General features: G+C 34.2%; 2 protein-coding genes across 12 annotated transcripts; both read right to left on the bottom strand.

The window, feature by feature from the left end:
* Positions 1-1,158: 1,158 nt before the first annotated feature.
* Positions 1,159-9,720, bottom strand: LOC111007062 (tRNA synthetase beta subunit family protein). 5 transcript variants are annotated; one of them, XM_088125538.1, is made up of 20 exons: positions 9,561-9,720; positions 9,419-9,474; positions 9,223-9,320; positions 8,751-8,880; positions 8,544-8,659; positions 8,263-8,329; positions 7,767-7,808; positions 7,167-7,208; positions 6,937-7,013; positions 6,421-6,547; positions 6,163-6,330; positions 5,521-5,640; positions 5,312-5,413; positions 5,086-5,220; positions 4,853-4,927; positions 3,819-3,926; positions 3,239-3,334; positions 3,040-3,123; positions 2,249-2,334; positions 1,159-1,385 (listed from the first exon to the last, which is right to left on the bottom strand). In XM_088125538.1, the coding sequence occupies exons 1-19, from the start codon at positions 9,616-9,618 to the stop codon at positions 2,266-2,268; spliced, it is 1,770 nt and encodes a 589-aa protein (XP_087981664.1). In that variant the 5' UTR covers positions 9,619-9,720; the 3' UTR covers positions 1,159-1,385; positions 2,249-2,265. The 5 variants fall into 5 exon arrangements, with proteins under 5 accessions (XP_087981664.1, XP_087981661.1, XP_087981660.1 ...); XM_088125535.1 differs by lacking the exon at positions 1,159-1,385 and adding an exon at positions 1,447-1,813; XM_088125534.1 differs by lacking the exon at positions 1,159-1,385 and adding an exon at positions 1,447-1,808.
* Positions 9,721-11,825: 2,105 nt separating this feature from the next.
* On the bottom strand, positions 11,826-18,107 carry LOC111007220 (Phosphoribulokinase / Uridine kinase family). Of its 7 annotated transcripts, none has more exons than XM_022279504.2 (13): positions 17,744-18,107; positions 17,456-17,653; positions 16,769-17,123; positions 15,414-15,528; positions 14,911-15,106; positions 14,691-14,804; positions 14,432-14,605; positions 13,918-14,112; positions 13,495-13,653; positions 13,307-13,419; positions 12,831-12,954; positions 12,138-12,413; positions 11,826-12,068 (listed from the first exon to the last, which is right to left on the bottom strand). In XM_022279504.2, the coding sequence occupies exons 3-13, from the start codon at positions 17,106-17,108 to the stop codon at positions 11,844-11,846; spliced, it is 2,031 nt and encodes a 676-aa protein (XP_022135196.1). In that variant the 5' UTR covers positions 17,109-17,123; positions 17,456-17,653; positions 17,744-18,107; the 3' UTR covers positions 11,826-11,843. The 7 variants fall into 7 exon arrangements, with proteins under 7 accessions (XP_022135196.1, XP_022135192.1, XP_022135193.1 ...); XM_022279500.2 differs by having other exon boundaries at positions 16,769-17,130; positions 17,744-18,106; XM_022279501.2 differs by having other exon boundaries at positions 16,769-17,130; positions 17,773-18,106.
* Between the last annotated feature and the right edge of the window lie 1,600 nt (positions 18,108-19,707).

Below are 19,707 nucleotides of genomic sequence, written 5' to 3'. Positions count from 1 at the left end.
GAGCAATAGCGAAGCAATTTGAATCCAAGCACCTCAAAATAAGGCAAAAAATTGGCCTCACGGGCAATAATGAAAAAGCAGAACTCTGCTTCCGAAGAGCTTTGTCTCGAAATTTTGGGATTTCATTCACAATTCCAGATCGTATGGCCACAGAAATCAACGACAAGAAGAAGATAAGTGGATTGCACCCTCTGAGAATCACCAGAATCCCATGTGGCGGGCCAATGGAGTTTCATGAAATTGTAAAAGAGGCTGAGAAATTGTCACCTCCATTGGAGAATCAGCAGCAAGGAAAGCCACCAGATCCCAAAGCAGAATATCATAGAAGCCGATTGAATGAGTGGCATCCCCAAGTGTTTCATTTCATCTCTCAAAATTGATCCTCAAAATTCCACAAAATGTATAGTTTGCAGAGAAGTTCAAACTAGCCAAATCTCCTTTCAGAATCTTTCATTTAATGGGTTTTTTTCTTTTCTTGGAGCGAACAACTTTGTTACAATATATTCCATATTTGTTTCTCGCTTTTTGATCTTTCCTTGAGTCGTTAGCTTATATAAAAGGCCATGAGAGTACTTTTTATCTGCTAGAATGAGAATTTGATTACTATTTCACTTGTAAAAGGAGAGCCCTTATTTTATTTTTTCAAACTCAAGTGAAGCAACAAAAGCTGCAAAATGAAAGGTCCTTTGAGATAAATGTGTAGTAGACTGACGAAGCAATTGTCTATAACCATCTTCAAAGTTTTTTTTTTTTTTTAAAAGAAAAAGTTTTGGAAAAATATTTTTAGATAACTTTCTAATATGTTTTAATAACATGCAGAATTACCATCACAAATAAATATCTACATTACAACATTTGATGTCAGAAAACCATCATGAGATTTAAACTTATTTTCTTTTAATTAACCATAGTTCTTTAGTCCAATGAACCACCCATGATAGTTAATTAATACTTTATTATTAAAATGAGGTATTTGTAATGTATTTCAAAACGGGACAATGAAAATTAATAATCTTTGATTGCCACCGACTCCTGGGTAGTCAAAAAATAAAAATAATCCTTGACTGACCCCTCCTAAAAATAGTTTATCTAGCAATCAAAGTAAACATTGAAGATTAAACCTCATTTTAGAAACATACGTGACTCCTGAGGTCTGCGTTATAGGCAGCAATATTTCAAAGTATATATTTATATATATTAGCAAGATGGGATGTAAAAATATAAAATATTGGCAACAAGATTATAGAGACTAGAGTGAAGTTGACTGACCAAGAACATGCCATAAATGTTTTTTTTTTTAATTCAACATATTCTCGAATCAGCACCCCCTCCAGGAGAGTGCAGTTGGTTGATTAAATGGCAGTCTTTTTCTCTTTTTTTCCTAACTGATAGAATGAAATAAAAGAAAGGAGATTACAAAAAATGAAAGAGAACCTGATAAAGGGGTAAAAAAAAAAGAAGAAAAAGCTCTCCAATTGAATATCAATGAAGCAAAACTGGATGAAATAGAGGGAATCATTTACACCAAGAAATAACCCAAAAGAAACTATATGATGTAATAGAGTGAACCATTTACACCAAAAAAAAAAACTATGGATTCAAAAGTGATACGAGTGCGTTCCTTAGCATAAAAAATCCTCTAGTCTCGTTGTCAAAATAGTCCATAGAAGAGCCTGAATGAAGGAAAAGGCAAAGTTTCAAGTTTGATCCAGTGAAAAAGGTCTTCATATTTCCCGAAACCTGGACCATCCAATATGGCTGTGGATTCTTGTAATCCTAAGAGAATAAGTAGAGGTGGACTCGGAAACCTACACTTACAAAAAAAAAAAAAAAAAAAAAAAATCAATGCAAAAGTAAATTCCTAGTTTACTTCGTCTGTGATAACAAACTTTATAAGAAGTTTTCAGCTTCACCGAAGGGAATGGATCCCCAGGGGAAGGAATTTGTTCTTTATTTTTTTTTTCCTGACCATGCAGAGGATTCGAACCAAATTCCTCGGACTAATTTAGTTGTTAACAACTGTTTGACCTTACTACATTTTGGTAAACAAGTTTACACAACTAATAGAAATATCCTAAAGTGACCCCCCTTATTTTTTAGCATACTACTCCAGATGCTTTCAACAATCCAAATCTCTGGCCCATCAAAAGGATCAAGTCAAATATTGCCATATCTCTCTCCTCATAAAATTGAATGAGAATACAAAACACAACTTTGAAAATAAAAAAGAGATGCAAGATTCACTTACTCTGTAGAATGGGTACACTATAAGAAACTCTGGATGCTAAGTTCAACGAAGGAACATGGGTCAGGAATGTCAAAGTTATTTAAAACCTGAGGTCACAGGAGAGAAATATAATTAGTACGGTACAAATACGGACCATATTTCATTTTCTAACTTCAAAGTTAAGAAACATGGATTCTTTTTTAAATGCAGTAGAAGATAGAGATAATCATGGGATGAGGCCTGTATGTCCCCATCAGAACTAGAGCTGTAACAAGGCAGGGCATGGAGAATAATATTGGAAGCAAGAATTGCAAATTGGGTTGGGCACTGCTATCAAACTTCTTGGTACTACCGCTTTTTTCTATAGCCCAAAACTTAATTTAGTAACTAACTGAACCAATTCTGCATTGCACAAATCACAAAATATTGTAACCAATTAAATAAGAATGACCAACTTGTATTATATTACTTGTTTGTCTTGGTAGGAAACAAAAAAGTTGGATGGGGGAACATGGGAGAAACGTTGATATCACTCAATGTTCAAGAGGAGAGTGGGTCAGTGGGATATGATTGGGTAAGAGTGAAAAATAGAAGCCAATCAATCCATAAATCTCAAAATAAACCTTGCTAACAATGAAAAAAGAAAAAAAAAACAATCCCAACAATATAAATAATGGCAAATATACATCGACAACAATTGTTGGATTTATTATCAAAGTTTATATACAAACATCTTACGACTTTTCCATTCTGAACCTTGATTACTTATCATATCCACCATTGTAAGCATAGTTCTGAAAAGGTGACCATACCTCGGGATGAACAATACCAAAAGTGCCAATAGTCCTTCCTTTACAAATGACGTGTGCTTGTCTACCAGGAAAAAACTCTGGATTCTGCAGGATATATCAACAAAACATGGGAAATATATCAAGAAATGGAGTCGTCTCTAAGTTACTCATTTCTGACATTCCCGTGCAATAATGCAAGTGCATGAAATAAACTACTTACGTCTGAAGGTTTTAAGTAGTACCCACTTTCGTCACCAACTGAAACAAAAGGAGCCCCAATGGCTTCCATAATTCTATCAACCAAACCATGAATCAACTGAAACGTAAAATAATTAAATGGGTTAATACTACAAAAGCTACCATGAATTTCCACTAAAAACTGAAGGCACATCTAAAAAAGGAGACATTAAAAAGTGACTTAGTAGAACATTTGTTTCTTGAAAAAGCAATGTATTATGAGAGACTAGACGACCACCACTGCATCCAAAAATGGTAACTCTCATAAAACACTAACTTTAACATATAAATGAAAACAGAAAAACATTATTCTATTTCCTGCTAGTTTAAAAACCATTTTTAAAAATCATCCTGCATTGGGGTTTACGAAGTCAAGAAATCCCTTTTGTGCACTAAAAAAAGATCACATGACCATGTTAAAAGGCAGATCTGAGTTTTTTTAGTTCAACATATTGGGATTCGAACTTTCTAATCTTCTTTTAGTTGATGATATATGCACTTTTAGTTGATGATATATGCATTAACCAATTGAGTATGCTCACGTTGAAAATTTATATTCATACCTCAAAACCAGAATTGGCACTGCAATATAGAGCAGCAAGATGGCGGTGATTTCTTGCACCAACGTCTATTGCACCGTCCAGCAATAATACATCGCCAACTTCAAATATCTAGAACAAAAAAGTTGACAAATGGTTCAACTCTTTAAGCTTCTTTCAAGCAAACCAACTTTAAAACATAAAAGCAGTCAGGATATCAAAATATGAATATATATAGACATACAAGCTTTCAAAAAAAATTCAAATAATAGCTTACTGAACAGATAACATAATCATATTTTTTTAAGACTGAATGTTTGGATCGGCATACACGCACCTCAAATTATCTAATGAAAAAAATCATCATAAAATATTGAGTATGAACTATGAAGAAGAATAAATTGTAACATCTCCCCTTTTTTGTATATGGCTCCGTTCTCTGTTTCTTATCTAACAAAAAAACAGATAAATTGTAAAAATGGACTGCTGATGAAATCTTCAAGAGACATTAAAGAATGCCTATCCAGCTGGGGAAACTGAAATTGACCTTCATAAAGTACTGTAGCACAAAAGAGTACAACGTAACCTCCCAGACATACTAAAGACAACTGTTCAAGCTTATCATCTTTCCCTCATTCAAGTCCTAATTGTCATTTAAAGGTTAAACAAACGTAACAATCACAACTTACCACATAAGAATTTAACTCTATGATTCTGCCCCAATTACAATGGAGTATCAGCATGTTTCAACAGCATTTAACCTATCAGTGCGTCTACAGCATGACACTAATCCACAGGAAACATCAAAATGCAATAATAATCATGTAAACTCCATACTCTTATAACCTAGAAGTGAACAAACGCCTCTTGTAAACTTCAGAATATGGAATACGTTTTCTACCTAAATGCATCCATACATGCGCATCTAAAAATGCATGTGCATACTAATGCAGCATGTTAGTACCAATATTTTTATCACAAAGAACAAGATGATCATCAAATATTTGCACCTTCATGTTTTAAAGAGATGACTGGTCAAAGACAACTGACACATGTACCTTTATGGGCTTTGGATGATCCTTATTATTTCCAACAGTTTTCAAAAGACCAGGCATAAGACTGGTTCGTGTAACCTGACAATGTTAAGAAATTGGAAAACTTTATAAAAATATGAAGGTTTACTATTTCCCAAAATTAGCACAAGCATGCATAATACAAGTGATTTCTAGCATGTGTCATATTTAGAAAGGTTTACCCAAGTTGTTCAAAAAACTAGATAGGGTTGACAAACCTCATTATCTGTTGAACGGGGATTTGCAATTCTAACAGCAGTGGATTTATCATCTTCACGGTTTAACATGGAAAAAATCTCTTTATGAGAACAGAGGACAAATGTAAGGACCTCTGTGAACCCACTCATTGCAATCTAAACAGAAACAAGCGGGTATGATAAAATAATAAGCAAGATAAGGTACAAAACTATAGCATACACCAAATCATTGATCGCCCATATGTACCTCTAGTCTGATAAGATCAGTGAACTCATTTAATGATAGAGGCTGCAAAGATGCTGGTTTTCTCTTTGGGATATTATTGAACCCATAAGCAATAGCAACATCCTAGAAAAAGAACAAATTAGTATGATCAAAAGCTATTTACAAGGTGCATAACAAGAAACGCTTACATATATATTCACAAGATCATCTCTCCTATTCTCTATTCTTACCTCCATGACATCACATGGGTGAAGAACATCACTCCTTGTTGGGGGCACGGATATAGTAATGCTAGACTCGTCACCTGACTGCTCAGCGTGCAATTGCATTCTATTCAACAAACTGGTAACCTGGAAGATTGTAAGATGCCACAAGCCACATCACATTCATTCCATTGAACCAATATACCTACTTATCCATTACCCTCATCTGCAAGTGCTTGGAATAGTAACTTATATTAACTTCCAATTGAGAAGCATTATATAATTGAAATTGATATTTTTCTTCTTTGGGTAAGAAACCAAGAAAAATGAACCATCATAAATTCATTGAACTACATAACACTATCTTATAAGATTTTATAGTTCCACAAACCAAAGTAAACGTTGAACTCAAGCCCAGAGAAAAATTCGGCACAAAATATAAAATTACGATGACTATAGAAAGTAATCATAAATTGTTATTCTTAAATAAGTTTCCATTACGATATAGGATACCAAAGCAGAGTTAAGGCAACTGTACTGTATGAAAAAAATGAAGCTTCAAAAACTCCTAAATGATGTTGTAACTACTGAAATAAATAGTAGTTAGCAATTTCTTTGAATGGAAAATAATAGTAGTTGATAGAAGATAAAATGATCTTAGACAACAACCTCTTCTGCCTCCAATGAGACTCCAATAGAATTAGTGATATACGACAGAGAAACTTCCATATTGTAGAGGGATAAATCTGGATAAATACTTGATTTCCCATCAGAATGTATGACTTCAACTGGTTCGATTTCAAACTTCTTTCTGCAGAGTGCTGAAAATATAGTTACCTAAGAAGATTTTTCAAAAATTCAAATATTAGGGAGTACTCTATATCATTATCACCAAATAAATTCTCTCACAACATATAAAATCCATACCATAGTATTCAAGACAATATTTGCCTTTGTATGGTCGGTTGCAGTGCATTCAATAAACACATTCTTTGTCTTCAAAGTAATAGCTGAATGTGCACCATTGATAATTGGTGGTAAAGACAAAACAGTTCTGCAGCAAGGAGCTTATCTTATTTCAAAACATGGTAATTTGTTATAATAAAAGCAATAATCACAAAAAAAAAACCAACTTGTTTTCTTGAAAAAAAAAATTCAGAAAATTATAATGAGTTTTGTGCTCGTAAGAACCATCATACTACAATCCTACTAAACATCGGCAACCACTATAAATTAAAATAATCAATTACAGTGGCATACAATGAAGAGAAACGGGCAATAGAAAAAAAGAAATGAGAACTTTAATGGTCCTTGTGTGGTAACAATTTTTGGGGAAAGGATTATTCAATTGTCATTTAGCTGGTAAAAACAAGTAAACCAACCAATAAAATTCTAGAAGATCTAAACACAATTCAAATATGAGAAAGTGTAGTAATAGTATACCTGTTGCGATCGAACAAAACAGGAAATACTGGTGATTTTTCTATTATGTGCAAGAACTTCTTCAGCTTCAAATCTGACTGCAAATAATCATAGCAAATTATGGACCGAGATATTTTGAAATCAATTTTTTTAGACAGAATCGTGAAGCTAATAAACATTGAAACAAAGTAGAGCTATTAGAAGAACTGGATATCAGACAGAAAGTAGAAAGATTTTTATTAAGAACTTACTTTATAGTACTCCATTAGCTCATCAGCTCTGAAACTCTTTGTCTGCATCACATAATAAGATAATAAAAGTTAGTTCCAAACAACATTAAAAGACTATATTCCAAACAGGTCAATGGTTGAGGAAGTAAATTATATCTCATTCTCATTACTCCCATAATGAAATATTTCCAGGAAATCCATAAAGATAAAGAAATGTACATTTAAAAAATCTGGTAAAGGAAGAAGTCGTTGAGTTAATTCTTTCAGTACCAAACAATCAAATTCTGAATGAAAAGAAGAATAGAATCGACATTAAAAACAAACTCAGTTTAAAATCAATCTCTCTAATACCCAAATCAACTAGAGTTTATTAAAGAACCGCTTCTAAAAGAGGTCCAAAAAAGTCCCAAAAGCACAACAGATCAAAACACAGTATGTAGATAGAGTAGATACTCTACTCATTTCAAACATGATAAAAGCTTTGAAGATTGAAAGACAGGAACAAAAAAACAAGACAAATCAGGTTTACATCCAAGATCTTAATGGGAAATCCAAAATCCTCATTCTGTTCAATCTCAACAATAGAGAGAGGACTTGTAATAGGTGCATTATATATTTTACCTGTTTCAGTGGCACGAAGTTTATATCAGTTGGTGGCAAAGCCTGAAAAAACAAGATGAAAGTGAGAATGGCAACAGTAGGACATTGTATTCACTGAAACAAATAAGTATCCAACAGAATTTAAGGGGGGAGAGAGAGAGAGAGAGAGAGGAGGAGGGAATAAACCAATATAAGTACTTGAAAGATGAAAGGACCATAATAAACAACCGTCGTAGAGAGCACGCAGAACCTATAGTCACAGGCCATTTTAGTTTTTCATTATTGACTATTTGAACACAGAACACCTTATATAAACCCACAAAAAACACTTCAAAGATGAAAGAACCAACTTTGCAGATTAATTTCCAGACATGTTACTAAAACTGAGGATCATCCGTGATAGAAACAGACAATGTCTTGGCCATAAATCTACTACTGCACAGCGCCATTCAACTATTCACGCGAATAGAAACAGAATATATATTCTCCCAATAAGCCGAGCACAAGAAAAACTCACCTCATAGGTGAAAGGGCCTTCAAGTGTATCCAGGTCATGAGTTCCAATGGCAACGAGTGTTCTCCGTCTAAAACAAATCAAACGAAATTCTTAAGAGAACTCTTATAGTGCAAATGAAAATAAAACAAGAGACTATTGCAGAGTGTATGTGCATGACATAAAGAAGAAAAGAAGAAAGAATAGAAAGAAAAATCTACAAATTAGACCTAGCAAAGCAATATTATCAAAAAAGTAACTGCCCATGCTACCAAAAACTATGAGTCAGACATGAGACAACTTACCGACATATGTTCTGATGAAGTTTGTCTTGTAGATCAATGAAACTGTTGTAACTTGCTTCATCAAAAGTTATGTCTCTCAAAATAGCACAAACCACATAAGGACGAATCAAGGAAGTCTGTGAAGTTGAAAGTCTCAGAACTAGATAAACAAGCTCAAAACATCTACAATAATATAATATGACTTGCATATTCTAACGAAAACTATACCTCCGGTTTTACATGCATTCTGTGCATAGATTCTTTGGTAATATTGGTTAATGTATATCTGGGTATCTCCTGCTGCCTATTGAAAATGCGCAGTGCTTGAGCAAGCCCTTCAAGACACAGCAAATCGTATCTACAAAACCATAATTTACATTTACCAGTTATATCAGCAGATTGTTATAATGTTAAAATAATTATCTGTAACAACTGTGAAATTTACAACGGTCTCTTCTTAAAAAAATTAAAATCAATAAATATATAAAGAAGCCAATGCAGGCATTTACAAGAAAATAACATCAATTAGATACAATACAAAAATAACCAAATAAATATGCTAAGAAGGAATCTCAGACGCGTGTAAAAAACCACCAAACTGTCTACCCACACACTCTCAAAGAAGAAGAATGAAAGAGAATCAGCTCAGCACCGTGTTGGATTTTAATTGCAAGTAACAGCAAATTACGAATAAATGTACCTGTTTGCTGGGACTTCAATCTTGTAGATGACTTCTTCATCTTCATCGGCATCCTCCTCCAAGTGCTTCTCTTTCCTAATGATCGCCTTCTCCGTCGTCTATAATCAACAAAGGCAGAGTAAAATGGAAATTTCCATCCTAGTCATGGTTATAATTGACGAAAAAAACAGTGGTCTAATGGCGCAAAGGCGCTTACAACGTCATCGAGCTCAATTCCGAAGCTGAAGCACAGCTCGTCGAACTCTTCCTGCGCTGTGCAACCAAAAGGAAAGAAGATTAAACAGAATGCAATTACAGAATCGAACAAAGTTGGAAATGGAAAATTGCAAGCTTCTCACAGTAAGTTCTTCCGAGAGCGGCAAAAAGACGATCTCTTCCGACGCTTACGGTCGGCATGGTTGACTGAGACTCTCGGGAAGAAACAACACAACAACTCCCCCAAACAAATCGCTAGGGCAACGCAGCGAAATCCTTCACAGTCTTTTTCCCCACGCCGGTCCCGTCAATCGTTGAGCAAACTGAATCCTGATGGGCTGAGTAATCCGGTCAATGGGCCCAATAAACGAGGGGTCGCAGCCCGGCCCAATAAAGAAAATTCCTATTCACCTCAGCGATAAGTATACGACTGGACCATTTGAGTATTTAAATTACAAAATTGGCTTAACCATTTACATCGTCATTTAAATATTGCCCGTTATAATGGAACCATAAGGAAAATTATCTATTGGTTCTTTGTAATATATATTTAATAAATATAAAAACACAAAAATAAAAAACGAAATAAAATTAGTATTGGGGCAATTTCCCTCGGATTTTTTCCTTGAAATTGTGTTACCAATACTTCTAATTTAATTGAAAATCTAGAATCTCTCAAATACATGCGACAAGAACCTAGAAGGCCACTAGATGTTTTTCGAGCACTAATAATAGTGTTTCTTATAATGTTACATGGTATATAAATTATAACCTAGTATAAATATGTGCATACCATATTTACATAAGATTAGTAATAATATAACCCAGTATGTGCATAACATGAAAATGAATGAACATAAAATATACAAAATTGACCATCGAATAATTCAGATGACGATGGAAGTTGAAATGAGTTGATGATTCTGACGAGGTTCGATAACAGGTAAGATTTATTTTGTTATAAATGAAATGATTTAGAGTATATTGTCTAAGGAAATAAAATTAGGAGAATAAATTAGTGGAACACGAGAGATTAATATTTGAAAATCTAAATAAATATGAAAAATTCAAATCTGAAAACTTTTAATTAAAAATCAAATCCAAAATGATTCAACAATAATTGATATATACTGTATTAATAACAAATTTTAAATAAATTTAAAAATCGAGTCTTTGATGAAAAGTAGTATCTAAAACGGCACATAAGATAATTGCTCTTTACCTCGACAACCTTAGAGAATGGCGCATGCACGGGGATGGGGTAGGGTTTTGCAACTTTTGTCTCCTCTCCGTTCAAACGATTGTCATACATGACCCGACCCGAATCAATATGGGCTTTGTAAGATTTGATTCGGTTTTCAGTTTTAAACAAACTGATCCAAACTGAACAGTTTTAGTTCTACTAAAATTCAGAACCGAGGAGACTACATTTTTTTTAATCACCCACTAGCTGCAACTATATCTAAAAAGCGGAATTATTAGCAATTAATAATTATAAAAACATGGCATTAGAGATAGACTAATTTTAACTTTTATTCTTTATTTTGGCTATTATATATTTTAAAATAAAACATTAAATTAAAAATAAATTGAAAATTTTATTATTTGTTTAAAACCAATATAAATTTATATTTTTAATGAATTATATTATTGAAGCATATATTATATATATTTGTATACCACGTCTACTAAATTTTATTTTTAACTATGTTCTAAAAAATCATTATTTTAATTAAAAACAAAATTAAGTCAAATTGAATTAAGATATATATCATTGGTCAAGAGATCGTGGGTTTGAATTTCAAACCCAAAACAAGAAACAAGAAGTGTTATCAAACATTTTTTTGTTTGTACATATATATATACATTTTGTTTATAAGATATTAGGGATCGTTGTCAAATAGACTTTTATTTTTATTTTATATTTTTTAGTATACCATGTGGGGATGAAGATTCGAACTCATGACCTTTCGGGTAGAGATAGGTACCTTAACCAGTTGACCTATGTTCGGTTTGACGCTAAATGGATGTTTATTATCTTGTCGAAGATAATAAGATTGTTAGCAAAGTTGCCGGCTATTCTCGAAGGAATTCTTCTTGCAAGACTTGAGACATCAAAAAGGATGAATGCAACTAAATTATTGACATCAAAGACTATACTCTTCTTTGATTCCATGGAATTTATTGCATGTTCCTTTGGATTTCTAGCAAAAGTAGGAATTATGACTTCAGCTACCCATTTTTTGTTCATTAATTCCCTTTTTGGCTTTTGAACATATAGATGGATATCTCTTTAAATACGGCTTATTCTTCCTGCCCGTGTTAGATTGATTTGTACATATGCATGCTCTTGTTAATATCAATTTTTTTTTTTTTGAAAGTTGGCTTAGAATTCAAGACATCAAAGAAACTGTAAAGAAAAGAAATCATTTATGGGAAGTCAGGTTCTTGAACAAAAGAAATCCTAAACTACCAATTGCAAGTGTTAGTAAAAGTGGGGCACCGATGGCTTCAAAATCAGCCATCCTCCACGTCCAGTCGTCGTCAACTTTGCCCCGACGACTCCTCTCGCTCGAGTACTCCCGGAGAAGATTGCTCAGATTATCGACTTGGAGGATAATTTGACGCTGCCCCCGCGCTATGTTTTGTATCTGGAAAGCACAAATTTCAGTTTGAATCTTAAACCCAAAGAGGAAAATAGGTGATTTTCATCAATGTACCTCCTCCAGCAGGGGAGATTCCTTAGCCAGTTGGGAGGACGACGAAGAATGAGGGAGTAGCGATCCAGTTAAGGCGCCGTTACTCAATCCAGATATGAAGATTGAAGTCGCTCCAGAGCCATTGTTGGACGCATCAGGTTGCAAAGCCAAATTCTGTTGACTAGAAGATACTTTTTTAGCACAGATCTTCGAGTTCAACTCTTCAATACGAGATGTGAACTCATCCATCCTCTCACTGAGGGTAGAAATCTGCTCTGAGAGTTGAGTAATGGCTCCCTGAAGTATTGGCAATCAAGAAAGGACATGAATATTTACCTATTCTTCAAATCAAAAGCGAACCATTTGTTACATTTCAAGTTATTTTTATTTGTGACCTGACAACGTTCTAGAAACAAATTATCAAATCACACTCAAACGACTGTTAAAGACATCACGTCTTTCCACATTTCTACAATAGTGGGATATTGTTCACTTTAAGGCCTGTAACCAAAAATGGAGTTGTTGTTGCTTTTGGATTCTACCTAAAAAGCCTCATTATACGCTTTTGGATGCTTGCTTCTTTTTTTAGCTAGCATTAGACAGTTAGTTAGATTCATTGTCTTCCTCTGTTACAGTCTTCTCTACAAGCCAATCGAATATAGAAAGTATACAGTCCATATGAACAAGATTTTCTTCGTTCAGAAAAACATTTACCTGGTTAGAGACTGCTGCAGGGGAATCTGGAGCCCTGGCATCAAACCTTCTACTATTAACTGCAAGCTTTGTCAGCTTTGACAAGGTCTTGTCTCTCCGAATTGAAAATGACTGTGATAAGCCACTGGAAAATGATATCAAATATCAACAAAGGATCCAGGAATATGTAGATTGGGCACTATAAGTACCATCACGAAATAATCTAAATGAACTAAGTGAGAATCTTCACTTTTCAGAGCTGTATCAATAAATAACCTTGAATTTGTACTGAACTTAAGAAGAGAAGTGATTCTATATTTCTTATATATACATATCTAAATACATGGGTGATTATACTCGTTGATCTAACAGAAAATTTTTACACCCATCTTTTTTTAGTCAATCTGTTTGTTTGTCTCAAATTTGCATCCAGCATTCTTCTAATTTTTCAACAGGAAGTATATCCAACGGTGGTAGAGTAGGATCAAGGATGATACCAGTTAAGGTACTTATTCCTCCTATCAGCGGAAGCTCGGGAAAGGGCTTCCTTTGGGCTTGAAAGTGAATCATCATCTATGCTGAGCTTGGTTTTTAAATCATCTGGCAAGGCCTACAAATGATCACGTCAGACTTACTGAACTAAAGATATTAATCTCCTTAATCTGTTGCATTGCAGGTACCTTACCATAACATCATTAACAAGCTTCTCTAGCTGTATCTGTTCTATATAAGTTCGAGGGATATAGGAACCATCCAAACCCAACTGCTCAGCAACATATTTAACATGAAGCCGATCTTTCCCTTGCACCTTCATCCAATATTCAGTAAGTATGATAATGTGAACCTGCTCAGTATAAGTTTTTAAACAAAACTCCCATATCGTGTATGGCAACATCATACTCGGATGACTGAACAATGTGGCTAATGACATATGGTTATGCTTGCTACATGTTTAATTATTGGGGAAATTTAAACAAAATCAATTTTTAGGAGAAAAGTTGACCCATGCTAGTGCATGCCATACCCGGAAGTTCCTACACTGTTGATATATGAACGAAAAAGGAAAAAGACAGACTATTACAGCATGGATATTGAATACAATATGTACCTGAATATATTTACGGTTAAGTTGCTCCAACCAATCAATCTTTACACACACCCGGTCGTTTGAGAATATGTGGCTGCTCCTTTTTAGAATGGTTGCAATTGTGTAGCCCAGTGCCATGAGCCCTCCAAGAAGGCGCACACTAACTTCGAAAGTTATTCTAGGTGATATTATAAATGGAATATCTGTAACCCACTCCTGAAAAAGTGGAAAGAAAATAAGATATATCAACATAAGCAGCCAATAGGTTCCTCATTAATACAAAACATAAAAGGACAAGCATGCAATGCAACATTCCTCATCTTTTTAATTAAACTTCATGGCAGCTTGTAAAAAGGATCAACTAATTAGTAGCTGAGAACCTGAGACTAATAAAAAACATTTTCCCATGAAAAACCAAGACAAATGTGGTTTGTGTATCTAGACCCAGACGTAGATGGATAATGCATAAACACTCATGGAATACAGGCAATTATAGCATGAAGGATCTTAGTTATATTGCTTCAGTTAATGTGACCTCAAACATGAGATTGTATTTCCCATCCCTGTTCCTCATCCTTAGATATGATTGACATGCTTCAGGATCTTCACCAGGAGGTAGAAGATAAATATCATAAGTTTCCTCAGTAGACTCCTCAAGATTTTCAGAAATAACAGCCTTAATTTGATCCGCAGGTACTGCTTTTGTTGACTGTAACCAGAAAATGAACCCAGCTCATATAGAGTATAACTCATAATTATTTAGAGGAAAAGAAAGAAAAGTTGAAGCAGCTAACCTTAAGAATGTATGTAGGATTCTGGAAACCAGTAAAGGGATTGAATTTGTTGATAATTCTTATATGAGCAGTCTGAAGATCTGGCTCAATAAAAGCTTTATACATTGGATAAACCTGTATCCAGAAATTTTTACACGAACCACAAACAGAATTTTGTTACATGTAATCGGTGGCAGTTGAACCAAACCTTTTAGAAAAACAGCTAACAAAAAGGACACACCGTCTCAGAAACTTGATGTATTATTTCTTCTGGCTCTTGACCAGCTCGCTGAATATCTCGTAACACCCGTTTGACCAAGTCAAAATGAACACCACCAGTGACTGATACACGAAGATCTAGTAATGGACGTAATTTCTCACTTAAAGCATAGATGCCCTCAATAATGACAATTCTTGACATGGGGACATCAACAGTCCTGTTAGTAGCCCTTAAAAGTAAGAACGTTAAAGTGTAAAAGAGAGACAAATATTCTTTCAGAGATAGCACCAAGAAAAAGGGAATATCTAGATTCACAACCCTTGAGAGAGAAGCTATAACTTTAAAAGATATATGTTAGGTCTTCTAACTAAACCACCCATATTTTGATACCTCCAGTTCCAATCGGACTGCTTGGCCAGAAGATATAGGGTATGACATTAACATAGTGACCAAGTAAATTTCTGGCAATAAAGTTCCCAGCTACAGAAATGCTAAATAAAACAAAGGCCAAATTGACACATTACCTGTAACCCACGCGACTGCTAGTCTTGAAATCATAAATAGGAACCTGAACAGATTTTCCTTCTCTTAGACCATGAATATTTTCCAGCAATGTATCATAATCCGTTAGACGTGGATCTGTTAAAAAACAGAACCATTAGAAATTCCAGAGACAAATTGCAAGAATAATTAACAACCGTACTTACTAGAAAGAAAGAAGCAGAGAAAACATACGTTAAGGACAACCATATATCAGAATAAGAATGAAAGTTGTTTGAAACTGAACTGACACTATCTGCATAATATTAGCAAAGTTCGGTTATGTGAGCCTTCAGGGAATGACTAATATTATCAGTAAGCAAAAAGTTCCCAAAAATATCAATTTCCCTGTATGCTCACTTTGTTCTAGAGGGTATTAACACTCTTGATAACGTTGAAAGGAGGCTACTGTAAGTTATCTCCTTACAAGTTGATACTCAAAACTAAGAACAAGTTGTGTGAGATTTTTAACTCAACTGTGGTGTACTCTTTCGAAGGTTTTTTGCAGTTACCTCTTGGATCTTCTGTTAATTTATACCAATTTTGATCTTGTCTTGTAAAGCTCATTGACACTAAGAGGATGGCTTGTCTTCCCCTTTGTAAAGCTCATTGGTGTTGGGAGGAGTTTGATGTGGCTAAATAGATGCTTGAAAGAAAAATCTTCAGGGGGTCTCCTGTAACTAGACTAAATCAACGAAAAAGTTCCTTAACATTATTAATGCTCTGTTTCTCATCAATATCCCACCATGTAATGACTTGATAAACCAATTTGCGTGCATAGCATGTTATTTTTAAAGAACTGATATATTCTTGGTGTCTTTTGCATGGATGTTTAGATCTCCGAAACTCAAAGGTTAGAAACTTCAACCCAAAAAATAACAAAAAAAAAAAAAAGCACAACATAGTGGACACTTCGGTTATGGAGCAAAATCAAGTACCTCTTTTCTATCAACTTCTTAGGCAACATGGTAAAAAAGATATTTCATTCTTCGAGGTAATAATGTCCATATATGCATGGCCATGACTGCCTAAGAGGAAAAGTATTAGATGCTGGATGCTGGATGCTGGATGCTGGATGCATGCTAAAAAACTTACGTGAAGCTTGTGGCTCCATGATTTTGTAGGTGGCAATGGAAAATTACAAGTTTCCCTGCCACCTCACTATAGATAACAGAAAAACAAAGCAATCATCAAAGCCTCCTGCAAGTATAAAGTACTGGAGTGCTCTGAACCAGTGTCATAGTTTCAAATCATAGGTATAATATTTAGCTCTCTTATACTGATAAAACTTTTTGCCAAATTGAGTGGGATAAAGAATCATAGCATCATGGAATAATACCATCAAAGTTGCCATCGATGATACGACTGGAATCATTGTAGTTGTCCATCGTGATAACAGCAATGCTGGGTATAAAGTTAAGCACCTTCTCAGTAAACACGGTCTTCCCAGCTCCAGAGGGGCCTGCCACTCCTACTAGAATTATCCCATCATTCTTTTGAGACAACAACTGGCATGCACGAATTACAATGAAGAAACCTTTCTCAAATGACAAGGGATCTTGAATTGGAATGATCTCATATCGATTTGAGTCCTTCTTCTTCACTAATTGGACTTGATCTCGCAAAAGGCCAGAACGCCGCCTAGGTGAGTCGATGCTAGGAGCCATATCTTGAGCCATTTAGAAGTTCTTTTCCTGTTTTCTTCAGAAAGACAAGCGCATAAGATATAGCTGAATGGACTTCTATTCAACAGGAGCTCCATATTGACCAATACTTGATAATACTACGACTAAAAACAGAAGGAAAAAAACCATTCTCGTTCGACATAACGACAGCATATTTCTAACTAAAGGGTGCCAGAAGTATTAAATAAAGTAGAAAATTACTAAACAGAATCTGAAATCCAAACCATAAAGAGACCCAGAAAACAAATTAACATAATACGAATCAGAAGTCCAAACAACACGCCGTACATGCACTTGCAGAAATTTAACCGATAAAAGAGGGGGAAAGATAGCAAGCAAACCTTTTGGAAGAAAGAACTATTCTTGATATTCTGACGTTGCTGCCAGCCTTCAGAAAATCGAACGAATGACCGAGAGCACTGATTCCTGGGTGTTCTCAAATCTCAAGTGGGGTCTAGTCGTAAATGGGTGTTCCTTTTTCGTGAACAAGAAAGGTGGGGGGCGTCTAAATGAGAGGACGCGTGGTCCGATTCACTGAACTGATGGGTAGAGCAGGACCAGGAACATTAATACGAACTCAGCCGTTAAAACGAAAAATCAAAGAGATTAAAGCGATTGAAAAGACGTACTAGGATAAGATTAAGAAGCGTAATATTACCGCAATCGTCTGGACAGAACAAGGCCAGGTGGAGAAAATTACAAATGAATGCGCAGCTACTAGCGCTTCGATCAGACTTTTCCCTCGCTGCGTGTGGGGCGGGGCGAACGTCTTTACCCCCATGTGCGAGTGCGAGAGGCCGTCGCAAAACCCAAACGCGGGTAAAAAAATCGAAAGAAGGAAGAGAGAGAATCATTACCAAACTTCACAATCGTTGGGAATTAGAAGCTTGCCACTGGATTACGGTGGACTGTAATGACTGTAGAAGAACAGTCAACAGAATTGGGGAGATGATGGAACCCGACGAAAAGCTACAACGATAAACGGTTTGGAAGTTTCGCGTTGGCTTATCGTCAAACAGGTGGTGTGCAATGTGTGCGTGTTAATTTGCGTATGATATATTATATGTTTTCTTTTTTTTTTTTGGAGGCAAATATATTATATGTTATTTGTTGTTAAATGGATAACCCTGACGTCATCGCATCGCACGTGCGGCCTATGTGGGCTTGGCGATGATGTGAAAGGAACTCGGGCCCAAAAGGCCCAATGGGGGTTTTGATGGATATTGTGTGAATTTATGGTTGGTTTGAAAAAGTGTATATAAAAAACAATATTTTGAGGTGTTTCACCTCATCTTCTCAGAAACTTTGGTAAATCATCTATCAACCGCAAAAAAATTGGCCCCGTTTCCGATTTAATTTTTAATTTCCTGTTCTATAAATTAAAAATTATGTTTGTTTTACTTTTCTAACAAAATTTTAAATATATTTTTTACCTTTCTTCTTAAGGCATTTGAATTTAGATAAATTATGAAATTTACTGAAAAGTTAAAAATAAAAAATTGAAGTTTACTTTTGTGTTTCGATACTCTTCGTATTTTTAGTATTTCAAATAAAAAGGGAAGAAATTTGATTCTAGACATGGTTTTAAATATATGTCGATACGTTAATATATCCATTGATATATTCATGATTTCATGAGTTCGACATCAACATGAGCGATAAGTCGACATTTCCATTATAGTACAAAAGAATCGATAAAATATGAAAAATATCAACAAAATGTTACCAATATATACATAATATTAATATGAATTATTTTCAACTAATTTATAAATGGGAAAATGTTTATTTGTTAATTTAAATATTTTGTATGCTTTTAAAAATTTTTCTAACTTTTAGATAAATATTCATCGACATCGATATTTTATTGATATTTTCATCAATATTTCTATCAAATTGAGATCCTCGACATTTAAAATCTTCGTTATATGACAGAAATTTAATATATATTCGAAAATGTACCACAACTTTTGTTTATTTTTTATTTTTTCAAATATAGTATAATATGATGTTTTCACATCATTCTATATTTGAGTTGGACTTTTCTACGAGAATGTTGGACTTTGACGTGGGATTATACTGTTTTTTTTTTAAGTTGCAAATATGGCAAAAATATTTTGTAAAATAAGCAAATCGACAATGACATTTAATTTTTTTCAAATATAGGTTTCTAACAAAAAAAACAGAGGTCCAATTTTAAAATTACAATTTTATCCTACAATATATCTGATGTACATATGTAATATATCTACAATATATCTGACTAGTGATATATGTATCTGATATACCACTGATATAATAAATATATACAATTGATTTTACTTTTAATATAACTATGATATCTACTAGATTCTAACATGGTTTACCACTGACATACGTATAGTAACTATTGATTTACCATGCCGACACAACATTTATATATATGTGATATATACTCGATATACAAATGTTAAATATCATTGATATAATTATGATATATACTGATATAACTTTTTATATATGATTTACTACTAATATAACACTGATATATATATTTAATATGCTTCTAATTTACCATTGTTATACCTTTTGATGTAACTATAATATCTACTAA

Source organism: Momordica charantia (assembly GCF_013281855.1).
Source record: "Momordica charantia cultivar OHB3-1 chromosome 6 unlocalized genomic scaffold, Mcharantia_2.0 BLBB01000006.1, whole genome shotgun sequence".
Taxonomy (NCBI): domain Eukaryota; kingdom Viridiplantae; phylum Streptophyta; class Magnoliopsida; order Cucurbitales; family Cucurbitaceae; genus Momordica; species Momordica charantia.
Note: the sequence above shows the minus strand (reverse complement) of the source record. Positions and strands in the feature narration are given on the sequence as shown.

Coding starts and splice junctions, on each gene's coding strand:
- LOC111007062 (XM_088125538.1), bottom strand. CDS start 9,618: ATGCCGACCGTAAGCGTCGGAAGAGATCGTCTTTTTGCCGCTCTCGGA. Junction 9,321..9,418: donor GAATTGAGCTCGATGACGTT/GTAAGCGCCTTT, acceptor TGTTGATTATAG/ACGACGGAGAAGGCGATCAT. Junction 7,209..7,766: donor ACTTCGTGCCACTGAAACAG/GTAAAATATATA, acceptor TATGTGATGCAG/ACAAAGAGTTTCAGAGCTGA.
- LOC111007220 (XM_022279504.2), bottom strand. CDS start 17,108: ATGGCTCAAGATATGGCTCCTAGCATCGACTCACCTAGGCGGCGTTCT. Junction 14,805..14,910: donor TACATCAAGTTTCTGAGACG/GTGTGTCCTTTT, acceptor TTCTGGATACAG/GTTTATCCAATGTATAAAGC. Junction 13,420..13,494: donor AGCTTGTTAATGATGTTATG/GTAAGGTACCTG, acceptor GATCATTTGTAG/GCCTTGCCAGATGATTTAAA.